Source organism: Poecile atricapillus, chromosome W (assembly GCF_030490865.1).
Source record: "Poecile atricapillus isolate bPoeAtr1 chromosome W, bPoeAtr1.hap1, whole genome shotgun sequence".
Lineage (NCBI taxonomy): Eukaryota > Metazoa > Chordata > Aves > Passeriformes > Paridae > Poecile > Poecile atricapillus.
This window is the reverse complement of record NC_081288.1, coordinates 7,759,181-7,776,210: the sequence shown is the minus strand read 5'-3', so window position 1 is coordinate 7,776,210 and position 17,030 is coordinate 7,759,181. Positions and strand designations below refer to the sequence as shown.

Sequence of the window (17,030 nt, the reverse complement as noted above, 5' to 3'; positions counted from 1 at the left end):
TAGTGGCTTGGTCCCCAGCAAAACCAGATCTTCTTGTTCTGTGATGTTTTCAGTTACTCTCACAAATAGATATTGGCCCACAATATTGGATAGTAGTAACAAGTATTGCTTTTTGTTAGAGGGAGGAAAGGAGTAGCAAACTGGAGATTGAATCACAAAAGTGATTAAAAATTCAGTGGAACAGTGACCTTTTGAATCTACAGTGATCCTCACCTGAATGGTTGCCTCTTTCATATTATTATGTTTTTATTTGTGACTTAAAGAACACATGACACCACATTCAGTCTACAAAGTTATCCTTTAGGAACAGGAAAGGTCAACAGATGATCTGGGCTGATATACTGTGTATATAAAACTCTAAACTATACTTACCAATTGGAATCCTTTTGCTTGTATTTGCTTGAAAGATCTGTCGATAGTTACAGGAGAGTCTCTGACCTTTTTTTGGGTTTTGTTTGTCTCTTTTTTTGCAAATGCTGCTCACAGCCAGAGCATTTGTTAAACACAAGTGACAACGTCACAGTGCAGTGCCACACGCCAAGTGTGATAATCCGCACCGTTGCTGCCGAAGACATCTCCTCTTCTGTCACCCAGACAGAACTGACTGTGGATTCAGACATTCAGTCAGCTGACCTGACAGATCCTCCAGACACCCTAGGAACAAATACTTTCCCACATGATATCCATCAGTCCAAGCTGAGTGACGAAGAGCAGTCAGCCTACAACGAAGATGATGCTTCCAAATTTAGCAGCAGGAATAGTAGAGAACTGATGGATGGAGTTATGGTAAGAACTGAGGAGGAGATTGCTGATGCTAGCCTGAAACAGAATGAGGATTCTCACTCTGATTTACCCAGCACTTACGTTACTGAGGTAAGGGAGGGCATGAAACTTGATATTTTCCCCATTTCTGCACAGAGAATTATTTCATTGAATCTTTGGCCTTTATGTTAAGCTATTCATCTGAAATATCTCAGTGATTTCATTTATATTGATAGCTGAAGGGAGAAGGATAGAGAGACACTATTCATAAGAATTGTGACATATAGTGACAGGACAAGGGGGAATGGCTTCAAACTGAAAGAATGTAGGTTTAGATGAGGTATTAGGAGAAAGTTCTTTCCTGTGAGAGTGGTGAGGCACTCAAACAAGTTGTCCAGAGAAGCTGTGGGCTGCCTCTTCTCTGGAAATGTTCAAGGGCAGATTGGATGGGGCTTTGAGTGATCTTCAAGGTCCCTTCCCATACAAACAATTCTGTGACTATCACAGTTTTACAAGTATTTGCTGAGATCCTCTATCCTTGAGCTTCGTTAGTGTGTTATGAATATGAAAGTAACAGCATTTAATTTGGTACTGAGGCTTATACTTGATTTTATCTGAAGCTTTGAACACCTCACTAGCTGTGGAGTTGCTTCACTGTTCAGGGTGCTTCTGCATGGTGACAGTGGAAAGCTGGAACATTGGTGGCACTGAACAGTTGCCTTCAGGTGATTCCTCTTTGATGCTGTTGCTTTAAACTGGGCTGTTAATTGTCCAGCATACCTGCATCAATAAATAGATGGAGGTGAGGTGAGATAGAGTGTTTAGGTTTTGCTTTATGAGTGTGATAACATCTTTCAAGATGTACCTCAGTTTCCAGTTTTGAGGACTTCTGTTAAACATACTACTCCAGTCAAGTATCTTTTAAATGGGAATTTAAAGCATTAAGCTACTTCTCTTTCTGGCCTCAGATTTATTCATCTCCAACACATGAGATGCAGAAATGAGTTTTACTAAGTTCCTCAATCTTTCAGTTGCTGGAATTATGAAAATGACTAAGTCACAGAAAAAGAGATGCTAAAAAGAAGATAACACTCTTTAGTGGGTAGAAAATTCCTCTTCCTTTACAGGTTTGAATTTGGGAAAAGATGAGTTAGAGTGAAATACCACTTCCTGTGTTTTAGAACACTGTTCTCTACAGTAGCTGCATTTCTGCTTTGTCAGCCTTGAAAAATCCATCATTAATATGCTTTGGTCTTTGAAGAAGCTTCTAATAGTGCATATCCATTTTGCTTTTACAAGAGGAAGAATCTTTGTACATCTCAAGTTTGCTACTACAGAAGCATCTGAATCCTGAACACATCCAAACCTGGGGATTATTCTTTCCTTTTCCTCTTTCTGTGTCATGGTTGACATACTTGTGATAAGATTTTCAGCATTTGAGGCAGACCATCAGCTTTCTATTCTTATTTTATAACTTCAGCTTCTCAAGGTAGAATTAATAAACTTTTGATATTAACCTAGTTCCTAATTTAACTTTGTACAAATTGCTCATGGCTAGCAGAATGTAAAACTAAACTTTTTTTTTCTATACAGAAAAACAAACTGAATTTGTAATTCTAATTTGCCTTACTTTTCAAGTCAGATTCAAGTTTGACATGTGTACTTAAATTCTAGGAAATAGTGAACTGTCTGTGAGTAATTCTCAGTGAAAAGGTATCTAGAAAAACATGCCTAAATTTTGTTTTCTTTAAGTCAGTGTTATTTTTATGAGCTTGCCAGGGTTGTATTGTCACTGTGGGTGGGTAGTGGGAGGCAGGCAGTCATGCTGCAGGGTTGTATTATTTCTGGCTGGGAAAGGTGCCCATTTGCCACAATGGCTTCTTTAGTTTTTCACGCCTCCTCTTCCCAGTTTCAAGCCTTGCAGCCCAGTGTTGCTGGTGGGCAGAGCTGTGTGCTCTGCTGAGAGCTGCTCCTGCAGGTCAGGCCCTTGTGGATGGGACTTAGTGCAGTTCATTGAGCTGCAGCACAGGTTGTCAGCTCCTCTTCAGCAGCATCAGGGAAGGGGTTTTCAGGCAGCTGCCTTTGCAGAAACACTGTGGAGTTATGTAGGGAAACTAGTTTTCCTACAAAAAACAAGGTAGAGGAACATCAGTATTTTCTTAAATATAGAGGGCTGTAACCTCTCAAAAACAATTCCTGCTCCCTCTGAAAACAGTGATAAATCCAGCTGCCTTCCATTGTGTCAGCAGCAGTTGCTAGCATTCTACATCAGGGATTCCTGATGTTTGACCACACCTTACACATGTTTCACACAAAAACTGGAATCCAAATGTCTCTGCTGGTGCTGGCAGTACTGCATGGGATGACTTCATTGCATTTGTGGAACCAAAAGTGTGCCATGACACTGAGTCAGCCAGATGTGTTGCTGCCATTCCAGTACCACAGGAGCCAGGGAAGAGGCAGCAGCAGCAGCAATGGCAGGACTGGAAGAGAATGAGGGTATTGACAACTTGTACCTGGAAAGAATCAGTGTGTTGTCAGTCCTCTGGTATCATGAGGTTCAGCAAGAAAAGTCTGGAGCCAACCTCCAGCCAGTGACAGACCAAGCAAGGCACAGCAAATAAAGTGGGTCTTTTGAGCTCTATGTTCAGTGTCACTTAAAACTTAACAACAGAAGTTGTGAAACTTAAGGTAGAGCTGTTGGGTTTGTGGAGCAAGTAAGTGCTATAAAGGTAATGCTTCAGTTTCAGGACATCTAGACAGCAAGTAGTGGAAAAGCCTAATAGACATAACATTTGACTTGCAAGGGAATGTTTTGCCACCTCTTGTGTCTCTCTTCCTCTCCACCATTGCTCAACAGGGTAAAATTCTTCTCATCTTATTTTTGGGTGCCTGCACTAAGATAAAATGTCCCTGTAAATGCTGAAATAAGCTATCTCAGGTGTTGACATTTTAATTTAATGAGGTGAAATTAATCCAGAGTGTATTACTGTGGAATATGGCTGAACAATGCAGGTTTTTGTTTATGCTACCAGGAATACATTCTCATGGCCTGTTCTGTGTTGTGCAGGACCTGGGTTCCCCAACAATAGAAGAACAAGTTGATCAGCCTACAATAGACGATGAGACTGTGCTTATTGTTCCTTCTTCCCATGGTTTTATCCAGGCAACAGATGATATAGATAGTGAATCAGTCCTGCCCTTGACAACTCTCACAGGTATGACAGTCCCTTTCATTAAAGCAGTGTAGAGAGCTTTTGAGTCTCTGCAAAGATCAAAGATCCTTGCTTTCTCTTAAATAATTTTACATATCAGTGCTATGAAATTTCAAGTAACATAATAAATACTCCTCCCCAGAGGAAGGATCTCCCTGTAGAGCCGTCAGAGGGTCAGCACTGATGGTGTAATACCCGATGGATGCAAATGTGAGTCACACCACTGCCTCCATATTGGTCATCTCTAAAGATACTCAATAAAGAGATATTCAATAAAGATACTCAATACCCACCTGGACATGCTCCTGTGCTCTAGCTGAACCAGCTTTAGCAAGGGGTTGGACTAGAGGATCTCCAGAGGTCCCTTCCAACCCCAGCTATTCTGGGATCCTGTGAAACTAGAAACTGCAAACTGCCTAGTTTCAGCAACACTGCCTGTAATTGGTTAGAATTCCAGGCTACATTTCCTAAGTTTGTATTTTACATTTTGTTATAATGGCACAGCAATAGTTCTAATGCTTTTTGTCCCTTTACAGATCCTATCTTACAGCATCATGGAGATGGGTCACACATTATTGGCTCATCGTTGGGCAGTCCTGACTCGGAAGATTCAAAGGATGTTGAGGACTTAGTGAGCTGTCACTGAGAAGCAGCAATGGTGTCCATTTTCTATTGACCATGTTTGCATTGTGAAATTAGTTACAGCTCTGTGCCACATTTCCAAAGAAAGCAGTCACGGTCTGTCTCTTTGAACAGGAGCTTCCAGTGTGAAATGACTACGGTGCACTTTCTCTGCTCAGGCTGTTTCTCTCATCCAGGAGGGAGGACTGAGCTGCCAGCCGAGGCCTGAGGTGCCACATCTCACTGGGGTGTTGCAGTGTTCTGAAGGGCCTCTGGTGCAGTGCTCACAGTGCTCAGATCCATCCAGTCACTTCTGATCTGACTTGTTACTGACGTGCTGAACTGCACACATGGAAAACTGGACAGAAGTCAAGGATTGTGGACTGTAGCCTCTTAGTGCCGCAGCAAGTATTAGTTTGCACAGGTTTCATGAAGAATGGGTGAGGATTTTTGCACTTACTGACTCTTGTAATACATGGAGTAAGAGACTGTTACATTTCAGGAAGGAGTGAGTTCCATCAAAGACTTCAGGGAGCATGGGCAGCATCATGAAGCAGTGGTGTGAATTCCCATCTCACCTGACTCGTTAGTATGTCTGTGGCACAGGAAGAAGGCAGAAGCCTATGGGACTTGCCTGGTCTGCTTGTTCCTGAGAAGTCCGTTGCTGGCAATGGACAGAGCTCAGAAAGATCATTTGTGGAAAATCTTTTCCTGGTTTGTTTTTTTTTTTTTTTCTTTTCTCTCATCACTACAGCAAGCTGAACAAAAAGGGAAGGGCTATGAGAAAGGGAAGCTACTGGGACCCACCAGCCTCCCCCCATAAGCTTGGAATTTCTTTGAGATTGTTGTGAGTAGATTGGAACATTTGTCTCTCGCTGTTTACCTGACACTACCAACCACCTCTCCAGATGTGATTTCTGCAGCAAGTTAATCAATGGGAATGGTGTGAAGGTGGCAAAGTCTTGGAGGAATAGCTCTGTGAGAGTCTGGACATAGGGCCCTGAGGCAAAGGAAGCCAATTAATTCGTACATTGTTTGAAACAGACACTAGGCTGAACAGCAGCCTGTTAGCTAGGAATCAAGAGAAAAAGCTATAGAAACTAAAGACTTGTATAAATTATTTTATTTATTTCTGTAATTAGCTCTTCATAATCAAGAGTTGGTCTTTTTCAGTCTGTGGTTTTGTTAATGTGAAAAATAAGTTGTAGTTTTAAATGGTTGCCTAGGGAACAGAAATAATTGTATATTCAGTTTCAACAAAATAAAGAGTATTTGTCTTACTTGACTGTAAGATGCCATTTATTTATACTGCCACAGATCCTTTCAGTGCTGCAGTTTATTTGTACAGTAATAAAAAAAGTGCATTTTTTTCCAAAATGAAAAAGCTTGTGCCATTCAAGCTTTGAACATCAGTACAACTGGAATGTTCATTAAGCGCAACAGTAGCTCTTCAAAAAAAAGCAGAATGTCACGTCTTATGGCAATAATTCTCCCCAACAAGAGGGACATTACATATACATTTACATGAAAATCATGTACTGATTTATCCTTGCACAACCCACTTCTTTCCTCTCAGGCTGATGGTTCTCACTTAAATGTCGAGTAGAGCTGAGAGCTGAGCTGGAAGCAGTCTGACACAGTAGCGTCATTGCTGGGTATTCCCAATGTCCTTCATTTACCCACTTCATGGAAGTACAGGTTGGCACATATACATAACATGACAATAGAAAACAATATGTAGTAAATTAGATTTCTAAATTTGGGTTCCAGGTCTCCTTGTCGATACCAGTAGATCTAGAAGAGAAAAGAAGTTTGTGTTATTTCAAAAAGCCAAGTATTCTGAGGAAACTTTCTTTGGTAACTGAATTGGCAACTTGTAGATTTAGTTTTGGGAGTTTGTAAAACAAACTTTCATTTGTTTGTAAAACAACCCAGCATCCTCTGGCCAGAGAGACTTGAGTGTGTGTCTGTATGTGAAAGTGGCCCTGAGGACATGCGCTGTCTGGTCAGCTTTGCTGACAAGAGAGGGAGAGCGGGTGGCTTAGCTGGGGGTGTTTTAACACTCAAAGCTGGCTACACCCTGGTGGATGAAGACAAATACCAGCTTTGCACTAACACAGTCTATTCTGGGCAGAGTCCTGGCCACCAGCTGTAGGATCAAAAACTGGGACTGAGCAGGCACTGAAGAGCAACTTCCCAGCAGTGAGGGGTTCAGGGCTGTTCCAGGTCACAGCTGCAGGAAGGAGAATACTCCAAGTGTGAAAAGCTACAGCAGAAGGAGCCACCAATGTGCCTGCCCGTGTAAGGGGCATTGGACTAGATGTTCTTTGACAGCCCCTTCCAACCCAAACCATTCTGTTATTCTATGAACTCAGACCTGCCAGTTCCCTTTGCCAGTGCCTGGGAGCAACTTCCTTGGAATTCTGCAGTTGTTGAGCAGAGGAACATCTTCCACTTCCTGTAGCTTCCTACCCCTGTAACTCATCCCCTGTTTTTGAAATGTCACTGACTAATGCAAGTGCATCGCTGATCCCACTTCAAATGTCTTCTACAGCACAATCCATCTCTGCACTCCCATTTCAGTGCTCTGATCCCTGGTTTCCTGCTCTGTGTCTCCCCTGGCAGCTACAGGTGGCAGTGCCACAGAGGTGACAAGTCTTACACCACAGCTGGGCTGCAGGAGTTGGCTCAGTTCACACACTTACTCTGCAGTAAATACAAAACTCATTACCACTCCCTCATTGTCAGCTTGTGTTACGGAGGCAGGAAAGTTTTTCTAGGAGAGTGTAAAAAAGAAGGCAGCACCACATAAAGCAGATTTTATTCAGAGCCATTGATTCAAAAGCATGGCAAACGTGGCGGTACTTACAAGAATGCCAGCAGAAATGCAACACAAGGAGATGCAGAAAGCAAAAAATACATTCACAGGTTTTGGAGGTAGTTGCGGGAAGACAAAAGCACTGATTAGAGTGACCTGTATGGGGGAAAACAAAGATAAAGATTTCACTGGCCAGAGCTGCAGTGAGAAGAGGCTCAGCCCAAGGGCTGGAGCAGCACAGCGCTCACATCCTGATCTGCACACCCCTCCCTGGTCTCTGACTCCCACCCCTGAGGAGCTGAAGGAAAATGTGCAAGTCTGGAGGAAAACTGCTTTGATACAGCTGCACACTGAGAAGAGTGGAAAAAAAAGATGAAAGCTTTGCAATGCTGGCTTATTGCCAGAAACCACCCTCCAAGTAGCTGTGAAGCCATCAGGCCCAGGGGTGCCCATGCAGGAGCATCCCTTCAGCCAAGTGTTCCACCAGCTGGCACCTCCCCTGTCCCCACAGCCTCCCTGCACCTCAGCCCTCCAACAATCCCCCTGTGCAGCACACCACTGATGGCGCTGGGTTTGTCTTTAGCTTGGGGAAAGCACGGCTCAACACAAAGGGACAAACTTTGGAAATACTTATATAAGCCATAAATAGAGGACAATAAATCATAAATAGAAGGAAATGGAAGCAAACACGCTCTCCTGGCACATAAATGCTTTGTTGTCTCACCCAGCCTCATGTTCAGCCAGGAGGGACAATCTACCAGGGAACTTCAAGGATTTTATTGCAGCTCTTAAAGAAAGTTATTCCCCTTCTGTTGTCAGAGTTTCAAAAGACAGATATGTTCCAAAACAACTGCTTCCCCTAAATCAGAGCCTCTTTGGTCACTGGAAGTTTCACCACCCATTTTTGGAGAGGAATTCTGGTTTTCTCCCTGTCAGTTCAAGGTGCAACATGGATGAGTGGGATGGGAGATACTTACTACAAGCAGCAAGGTTGTTAAGCCACCAACAACTAGATTGATGATTCTGTCCTGAAGAAGAGAGAAGTGTTATGTGTACCTAAAAAATCAACAACAAAAAAAACCCCAAACCATGTACATCAGAGCATTAACCAACAACACTGAGAGCATCAGCCAGGATCCACGTTATCCCCAGGACACCATCAGGGCTCCATGGTCAGCTCTGCCACACAGGAAGGTTTCTTCCCCAGGGAGGTTGTGCTGGTCAAGGCTTCGTGCAGCAGGTTTGCTCATTTGCAAATGGCTTCTCCACTATATCCAAATTATTACAGTTGTGCAAATTATATTTAAATCTTTTTTTTTAAAGTGGAAGTGCACAGATGGAGGTTGTCAGAAAAAACTTTTTTTAGCCTCACAGCCTGAGAATTAATAGATTGATAGAGTCTTAGGTGGGAATTTGTGGGCTGTTGGCAAGGAGGTGAAGCATTGCCCACACCTCAAATGCTCCACCTAACCCCAGCAGATCTGAAGATGCCACACAGTGGCTCTGCTTGGACAGACAGATATCCCCCCACACTTCTTTCTGCTGCTCCTGATCAGTATAGAACAACTGGGAGGACACAGCCTTTTTGCACCTGGGAAGAAAGATCCCTCAGTGACAGCATCACAGTCACATCCCAGTGGCATCAGGGCAGGGACTGGCTGTGTCACTGGGCTCTGTGACCACGGGCTCAGAGGAGCACCCATGGCTGATGAACTTTCTGGAGTAAAAAAAACAGGAAAATGAGAATATTCCAATCCCTGCCAGCACACTGGCTCCCCCCTGGTGCTGCTCCGAGTATAAATACGTATCGCCACGGTCGGACTGGGCTGCACACAGCCAGGTGTGACATCCCAGATAGCTGACAACAGATAAAAGAACAGCTACAGCAGAAAAAATGTGCAGAGAGAAAACACCCCAGACATCGATTAAATATACTGAGAGTCATTAAGTAGTCATGGTGAAAGGAAAGTGAGAAAAGAGTTTGAGCAGTGAAAGCATTTTGCCCAAGACATCCCAGCCAGCAGGCAGGGCAACACAGGTTTCCCTCCACCTGCTCTTGCACCCTTCTTCCCTCCTAGAATTTGGATTTGTAGAGGGAGAAGTCCAGGTCATGAAGAAGTAACAAATGACAGCAGCAGGGAACTAGAAGAAAGCAAAGAGGAGAGAGCAGCAAGTCATGGTTTTGTGGGACACAAAACCTCCAAAACCAGCCCTGGCTTTGTGGAGCTCATGTTAAGGTGGTTCAGGAACAGGTGGATGTTGTGGCCTGGTTGTGTTCCCCAAGGGATAGGGCCACAGCAAGCAGACTCTTTGAAACCTCTTCTATTAGTCCCAAACTCCTCTTAATAAAACCAAACCACTGGTGCTCCTGTAGCTCCGAGGCCCGAGTCTGTGGGGGAACAGCAGTGGCTGCAGCAGTGGGAAGTGACTCCCCCTCCATAGGAAATTGTCTCCAAGATCCCCTGTGCAAGGTCCTCACCAGCCAGGCACAAACCCCTTCTCCTCACCAGCATTTCTGCACGCAGAGCTGCTGATACGGCAGCAGAAACATCAGGGAATGCCAGGGAGCCAGCTGCACAACAGTGGGTCACCAACCTGCAGAGCTCACCTGGTGAGCACTGCCACAGCCAGCTCTGCAGAGCTCAGAGGGATGGACACACACTCAACCATCCAGAAACTCAGCCATGACTGTGCTCCTGATTAACCAGAGACCCACTGCACGAGGACAGACTGGACTGGCTGGAGAAAACAAGGGGTCAGACTTGACAGCGATCATGGAGCTTTTCTCTCCTGACTGTTTCAGTGTGGGAGAGAGCATCCCCCAGCACAGGGACCTCTCATCTCACACTGCTGGCTGATGGACTTCCCAGGGACAGCCGGATCAGGTACGGATGCTGGCAGTGGAGCACGTGGCACCCAGTCCCTGTGGCCAAGGCATCCCCTTCCCGTGCCTAAACCTGCGGTCACTCAAATTTTCCAAATGCGCTGCCGGCAGAAGAAGGTATTTCAGGATCCAGGGATTAGAGACACTGATCCTGAAATCCTGGGCTTGGCAAAGAAGTGAGAGGCTGTATTCCTCAGTGCCCGCTGACACTTCAGCCCCAGGCAGCTTAGCACAGCAAAAAGGTTAAAAATACTCAAGCAGAGGCCAAGACGGCTAAAGGGATTGGGGATGACGGAGCCTTTCACCTCCACACGGTGTCTGAGTGCACAGCCCAGCCCGGGCAGACACTCCTGGATACTGGGCACACAGAAACTGCTGTGGTGAGCCTTGTGTCCTGCATGTCACCCAGCTGGCACAGCCAGCTCTCACGACCAGCACAGCTGATTCAGGAAGGATTTTTCTCCAGCATCACTATGTGCTGTAATAGCTGTTAGAGTAAAAAGACAAAAAAACCCAGCAAGCACACCAAAACAGAGAGCCTGCAGCTGCTTGAGGTCACCTGGACCAGCACAGGGTACTGGCACACACACACCACCTCCTGATACAGCCCAGCATGCCTCCATGGGGTCCCCATTCAGCCAGCCAGCTGAAACGTAGCGAGCTGTTGGCCAGACAGGAGATGAATTCCATGTTTCACTGTTGCACAAGATGCATTTTGAAACAGGAGTGTTTCTTCCCTCTCCTCCTACTCTGGGGAGGGTGTTGCAGGAGCTGGAGGCTTTGGACTTCTCCCAGGGAGCTTCTGCAGTGCAGGGGTCTCCCTCCATTTCCCTCTGGGAAAGGCACATAAGGTCAGGAAGTGCCTTTCCCAGAGGCACTCCTTGCAAAGCAGGAGGGCATAGTCCAGGATTCTTTAGGATCTGGGTCAAGGTTACTTGGAGCAGCAGGGAAACTGAGGCCAGACTGAGACTATGTCTACACTCCCTTCACAGGCTTTGATAGAGTGGCAGCTTTGCTCTTTGCCCCATTCCAGCTCAGCACCTTCCATCCTTAAATCCGCCAAGTTAGCAGCATGTGGGCTGAGCCCACAGGGATCCTGGCAGAGGCTTGGCCAGGATAAGGGAATGGGCAGGTTCCCTGGAGCGTAGGTACCTGGTACCATCTCTGCAGGAGTGACAGAAAGGCCATTTTTATGCCTTACATCAGCAAGTCCAGATGGTCAGCAGCCATTGCAGCCCGCTGCAGCCGTAGGGGATACCTGAATGCAGTGCCAGACCCAGCCTTGTGCAATTGCAGGCAATACAGGCTGTGCTCAGGGCCATCCTGGCCACCCACCCATGACATGGGGACTTCCTGGTGTGTCCTCAAAAGCTCATCATTCCCATCCTGAGCTTCTCAGTCACTCTATTGCTTTCTGCTTCCAACCCATAGCAATAACTCCCACCCACCCAAATGCTCCCACTATGGAGGAACCTGGCTTTCAACTTCTTTCCTGAGAAATGCTGCACCTGTGGCACTCCGTCCCCTCTTTGCCACCGTGCAGCTGTGCCTTTGCATTGTCTCAGCCCTTCACTGCCAGTGCTGCATCCCTGGAAACCACAGCTGAATCCACAGCGCTGGCACTCATCAGCGCTGTGTTCCTACACTCCCTCTTCCCACCAGCCACTTCTTTGGTACCGTTTTGCCCCATCCCTGCTCAGCAGTCGCAGGGGACAGCGAGCTTGGCAGGAGCAGCTGGACCACGGCAGGGCAAGGAGGTGCTGCCCCACTCTGCCATCCCCACAGAGGGGCTTTACCCTCAAAGTCACCAGCTTGGAGACCAGGAGAGTGAAAGAAGGCAAGAAAAGAGGGAATCCCTATCTCTACATCCATTTCCAACTGCTGGCAAGGGTGGGAGACCCCTCATTCTGGGTGCAGGGCTTCCCGGGGCACAAGCACTGCCCCTGCCCCTCCCTGGGGCCCCAGCCCGAGCGGAGGATCTCAGTTTGCCTGTATCAGCCATCACCTGCAGAGACCCAAAAGCAGAGCTGGGGCGGGGGCAGACGCACTTCTCCCGGCAGACCTGCTCCCATTTAAAGGCAAAGTTTAGCTTCTCCATTTCTGACACAGAACGTTCCAGCTCGGGACCTCCCTGGCGTCTGTTCCTAAGCAACCCCAGCGGATCGGGGAGGAAACGACCCCTGGCCAGCACAGCGGTCCCTCGTCTGTCGGACACGGGTACGGCAGCGAGAGACCATGGGCTGCTGCTCGGCCCGTCCGACAGCTTCCAAAAAAGCCACAGGAGACAGGCAGGGGTGACGTGCAGGAGCCCATGTTAGAGCCCAGGAACTGAAATTGGCTTCCCACGTTTATTATTTACCGCTCTCCTTTGCGAGCAGAGGCACAGCTGGAAAAAGACAGGGATCACTGATCGAAGGCTTAACCTGGGCTGAAAAGTTTGGGAGTTACCTGCCAGGACAGCTTTCCTGCTCCTGGCACACCCCAGTCCCCAGAAGTGCCCATCGCTGGGAACTTCCCAAAATCCCTGACCAAGGACTGTCCAGCAGGACCCAGCAGGGCACTGCTCCAACAAAGGTACCCTTTTCTCCAGCACTCCCCACCAGGGCCAGCAGCTGCTAGTGGGGGATACCTGTCCCCCCCTCAGCTCATCTTCTTGGGGTCCTGCCTGTCCTCCTATGCCACATCACTCTGTTTCCCCGAAAATCCGGCTGGTATCACTTTGTTTTCATTAAACATTATAATTGTAGCAGCACGCTGTTCCGAGTTCTTGCAGGGAGGGCGGTGATGCATTTGATACACTTGTGAATAATCTCAGGCAGTTTCAGCCTGCGCCCCCCGAACACACACGAGTGTGGGTAACCCCTCCTGGCAGGGGACAACCCCAAGTGTCGGACGGACGCTGTGACACCTCCAGGTACCGTGGTTCCCGAGGGATCCCGATGCCGGGCAGCCCCAGGAGCCCCCTCCCCAGCACAGCCCCCGCAGCAGCGCCCAGAGCCGAGCGGCTTACGGGGATTGACACCTGAGGAGCCGCTGCTGCCTCACGTCCGCCAAGGACAGCCACTGCCAGCTCCTCCAGCCCGGGAGAAAAATCAGTTCCCAGGAAGTCACCAAACGCATCCCCCCATCCCCATGCCCAGCAAAGACCCCCCCAAACTGGGTGAGAGGCAGCCTGGGGTGCTGCAGCCCCGGAGCCCCGGCCTGGGGACCTGCAGGGCCCAGCGGCTGTGGGACCCCCTGCCCGTGCCCAAACCCCTGCCCAGCCCCACTCCGAGGGTCCCCCCGACCCTGGGACCCCGAGCCCCAAGTTCCCGGTAGAGTTTTGGGGGACGTTGGTTTGGGGAGGATTATTTGAAAGTTGATTTCCTGGGGAGGGAATGTTTTGTGAGTTTTTAATTTGGGGAGGGGGTCTTGCTGGGGAGGATTAGTTCCGGGGATATGGTTTGAATTTTTTTAAATTCGGGGCCGTGTTCGTTTGGGGTGGTTTTGATGGATTATTTTTGGTTTGGGCACTAATCGGGAGATGGTTGTTTTTGTTTTATTTCAGTTTTTTTTATTTATTTTTTTATTTTTATAATTACGCCAATTTGAAGCTTTTCCTTCTTTTGGAATTTGGGGGGCTCCTTTTATATTTTTCCACTGGGGTGCAGCCTTTCTGATTTTTGATGCTGTTTTGAAGGGGAACTGAGGATTCTTTCTTATTTCATAGTGATTTTTAGATTTGCTCGCAGGATTCGGGCAGGTTCCTGGCTCGGGCGGGCCGGCTGCCTGCGGCGCTCCGTGCCGAGCCCGGGGACAGGGGGTGGGGAGCTGCCGCTATCCGGGGCGGCCGGGGAGGAGGTTCCTCATTACCGGGGGGCTTTTACGCCGGGAGGGTGGGGAGGGGGGGCACTACGGGACTTTCTGCTGCATTTCCTCCGCTGCGGTTTGCTTTGGCGGGGGGTTGTTTCGGGGCAGGGGGTGCCGGGGGTGGCCGCTGGCGTGGCGGAGCGCTGTCCCTTACCCTGGCCGAGGTCTCCCCGAAGAGCGGCCGGTTGTCCGCGCCGCCGGTGCCGTACCCGCGGGCGGGGAATCCCTCCATGGCGCGGGGGCGCTGCGCCGGCGGCCGCGGGGGGGCGCCCGCTCATGCTGCGCCGCCCCTGCGCGGCCGCTCCGCGCCCCGCGCTGCCCGCGCGCCCGCCCCGCCCCGCCCGCGAGACCGCCCCGCCCCGCCCCGCCCCGCCCGCGAGACCGCCCCGCCCCGCCCGCGAGACCGCCCCGCCCCGCCCGCGAGCCCGCCCCGCGCTGCTCCGCTCGCGCTGCTCCGTCCCGCCCCGCCCGCGAGACCGCCCCGCCCCGCCCGCGAGACCACCCCGCGCTGCTCCGCGCTGCCCCGCTCGCGCTGCTCCGTCCCGCCCCGCGCTGCCCCGCTCGCGCTGCCCCGCCCCGCCCGCGAGCCCGCCCCGCCCCGCGCGGGACGGGAGGGGCAGCGCTGCCGCTGGCGGTGCCGATTTGTTGCTCAACAAAGTTGCGGTATTTGAGCAAATCTCATCAGGGATGATGACACAGCAGCTTGGAGAAAGGAGCTTGATTTGATTCGGTTTTGATTCGATTTGATTTTTCTTATTATAGGTTTTATTGTTCTTTTTTTAAAATTTTATTTTCTTTTCCTTTATTGTGTTTTAGTCCCACAGAATCACAGAAGCAGAATATCCTGAGTTGGAAGGGCCCCACAGGTAACATCAGTCCAGCTCCTGGCCCGGCACAGGGCACCCCACAGCGCTCACCCTGTGCCTGAGAGCGTTGTCTAAGCCCTTCCTGAGCTGTGCCAGACTCGGTGCTCTGAGCACTGCCCTGAGGAGCCTGTTCCAGTGCCCAGACACCCTCTGCGTGTAAAACCTTTTCCTCATATCCAACCTAACCTTTATTTTCTAGCTGGTTTATTTTTTTTATTTTGTAATTTATTTTATTTTTACTTTATACTATTTTACTTTTTTTAAAGAGGTTTATTTATGTATTTATGTATTTGTTTTATTTATTTAATTATAAGTATCTGATACTGCTAGAGCTGAAAAATGAATTTACATGTGCTCTTCCCAGTCCCCTACATCAGTTGCCCACCTAAACTAAATAAAAGAGAGAGATTATTCCTGGGGCTGGAATTGGTGGCAATAAAACACTTTTGCTGTATACATTCCTTAGCTGAAGTTATCCCATATACTGTTGCTGCTGCTGCTGCTGCTCCTTTGGAGCTGATGATGGGTTTGCATTTCAGAAAGCCTGGGGGGCATTATTTTGTTGTTCTTTTTTAGTTATTTTATTTTAATTTTCTATTTACATTTTTATTTACATTTTATTTTTTATTTACATTTTAATTTTTATTTAAATTAATTTTTATTGGGTTTGGGATTCTTTTTCTGTTTAGTTAATTTATTTTTTTCTATTTATATCACTTTGTCTCAGCAAATAGCTTTCCTCTTGGATCTCCCCCAGACCATCATGGATACAACCTTTCTTAAAGTGCATTTTAGGATGAAAATAAACCAATTAAGGTGCATTAATGTTGTGGCTTCCAGGACAGATTTTAAGTTTTTTGTTCAAACAAGCTGTGTTCTCTCTGCCATGCACATCTCCAGGAATTCCAGGGTTTTTTTTGCCCTAAAAGACAAACTCCCCTAAATACCACTGGAATTCAGCAGAAATAGCATGGCCATTTCCTTCTTGCTGGATAGAAATGATTCCCAGGCCAGGTCTGCAGATGAAAAGATCAGAGAGAAGAACACCAGCTGCAGACAGGAACTGCCAGAGCAGTTGTTCTGCTGCTGGCTCCAATTCCTGTCACCAAGGTCTCCCGTCGGCCGCTGCTCAGGGCTCCTGGGAGCTCCCCAGCTCTTGAGCAAGAGCCCAGCGAAATCAGCCACTTCTCTTGCGAAACATTTCTGTCATTTTAGGTCACAAGTGCTGCCGGGGCCGCTTGACCTGGGGCCGTGCTGTGCACACGGGAGCACTCGATCTGCTCTCAGCCTCTGCGCTCAACGCGCTCCGAGACCAAAGCACCGCCGCTTCAAAGGTGAAAAGTACTGAATTCGAGTAAGGCTGGACAATTGCCACAGTTTCAAGTGTCCTGAGCTGAAGAACTGGGTGGGAAGGCACAAAGGCCTCCTGTAACCTCCAGCAGTCATTCCCAGGGTAAGCGCTGGGGAAGAAAGGTCTCCAGCACTCAGTGGAGAAACTCTTCATGTCCTCTTGAGCCACTTGGAAAAAAACAATCCCATGGTATGAAGGATGTGGCTTCCTGAAACACAAGTGCTCTTGACCTACAGAACAGTTAGTTCTGTGCTCCTTTTCAGTACTTGGATATTAATTATATTCCTGGGCAGGCTCTGGCTGTGTCCAGATTATATATTGAGTGGGTTGTAGGGTCTGGGTGGGGCATGGCAGTGCTGAAGGGGGGTGACTGTGGCAGTGCCCGGCATCATGTACTGCACTTATACCTGGGAGTTATGGCTCTGTGGGACAAAGGGACATAACCTTTGTCCACATCCACTGAATAACTGAAAACAAATGCAAAACACAGGCAAAAATTGCTGAAAACCACAAATTACTACTTGCACATAATAGTCAATGAATCAATAGTCAGTGAATATTGGAACAAGGGAGTTACTTATTTCTCAGCCCATATTTTATTAGAATATCTTGGTTTTTTGAGTGCTACACATCTTCTCCACTTAACTAATCTACATTTCTCCCA

The 17,030-nt window shown here is 48.0% G+C and overlaps 2 protein-coding genes across 3 annotated transcripts in view; one reads left to right on the top strand and one right to left on the bottom strand.

Annotated features, from left to right (window-relative positions):
- Positions 1-5,883, top strand: part of LOC131591932 (cyclin-D-binding Myb-like transcription factor 1) — a 28,747-nt gene extending 22,864 nt beyond the window's left edge. For both annotated transcript variants that reach the window (XM_058863063.1, XM_058863061.1), the window contains 3 exons: positions 487-873; positions 3,833-3,980; positions 4,514-5,883. In XM_058863063.1, the coding sequence (XP_058719046.1) occupies positions 487-873; positions 3,833-3,980; positions 4,514-4,623 (645 nt within the window). In that variant the 3' untranslated portion in view covers positions 4,624-5,883. The remainder of the gene's footprint in view (positions 1-486; positions 874-3,832; positions 3,981-4,513) is intronic.
- Positions 5,884-6,021: 138 nt separating this feature from the next.
- Positions 6,022-14,482, bottom strand: LOC131591933 (transmembrane protein 243-like). Its single transcript, XM_058863064.1, has 4 exons — positions 14,304-14,482; positions 8,394-8,444; positions 7,468-7,572; positions 6,022-6,392 (listed from the first exon to the last, which is right to left on the bottom strand). The coding sequence occupies exons 1-4, from the start codon at positions 14,379-14,381 to the stop codon at positions 6,270-6,272; spliced, it is 357 nt and encodes a 118-aa protein (XP_058719047.1). The 5' UTR covers positions 14,382-14,482; the 3' UTR covers positions 6,022-6,269.
- Positions 14,483-17,030: the final 2,548 nt, after the last annotated feature.

What these genes read in the sequence shown, in the direction of transcription:
- LOC131591933 (XM_058863064.1), bottom strand. Translation starts at nt 14,381, where the DNA reads ATGGAGGGATTCCCCGCCCGCGGGTACGGCACCGGCGGCGCGGACAAC. An exon ending in TAACAACCTTGCTGCTTGTA is followed by an intron (nt 7,573 to 8,393) that starts GTAAGTATCTCC and finishes TCCCCCATACAG; the next exon opens with GTCACTCTAATCAGTGCTTT. An exon ending in GCATTTCTGCTGGCATTCTT is followed by an intron (nt 6,393 to 7,467) that starts GTAAGTACCGCC and finishes TTTCTCTTCTAG; the next exon opens with ATCTACTGGTATCGACAAGG.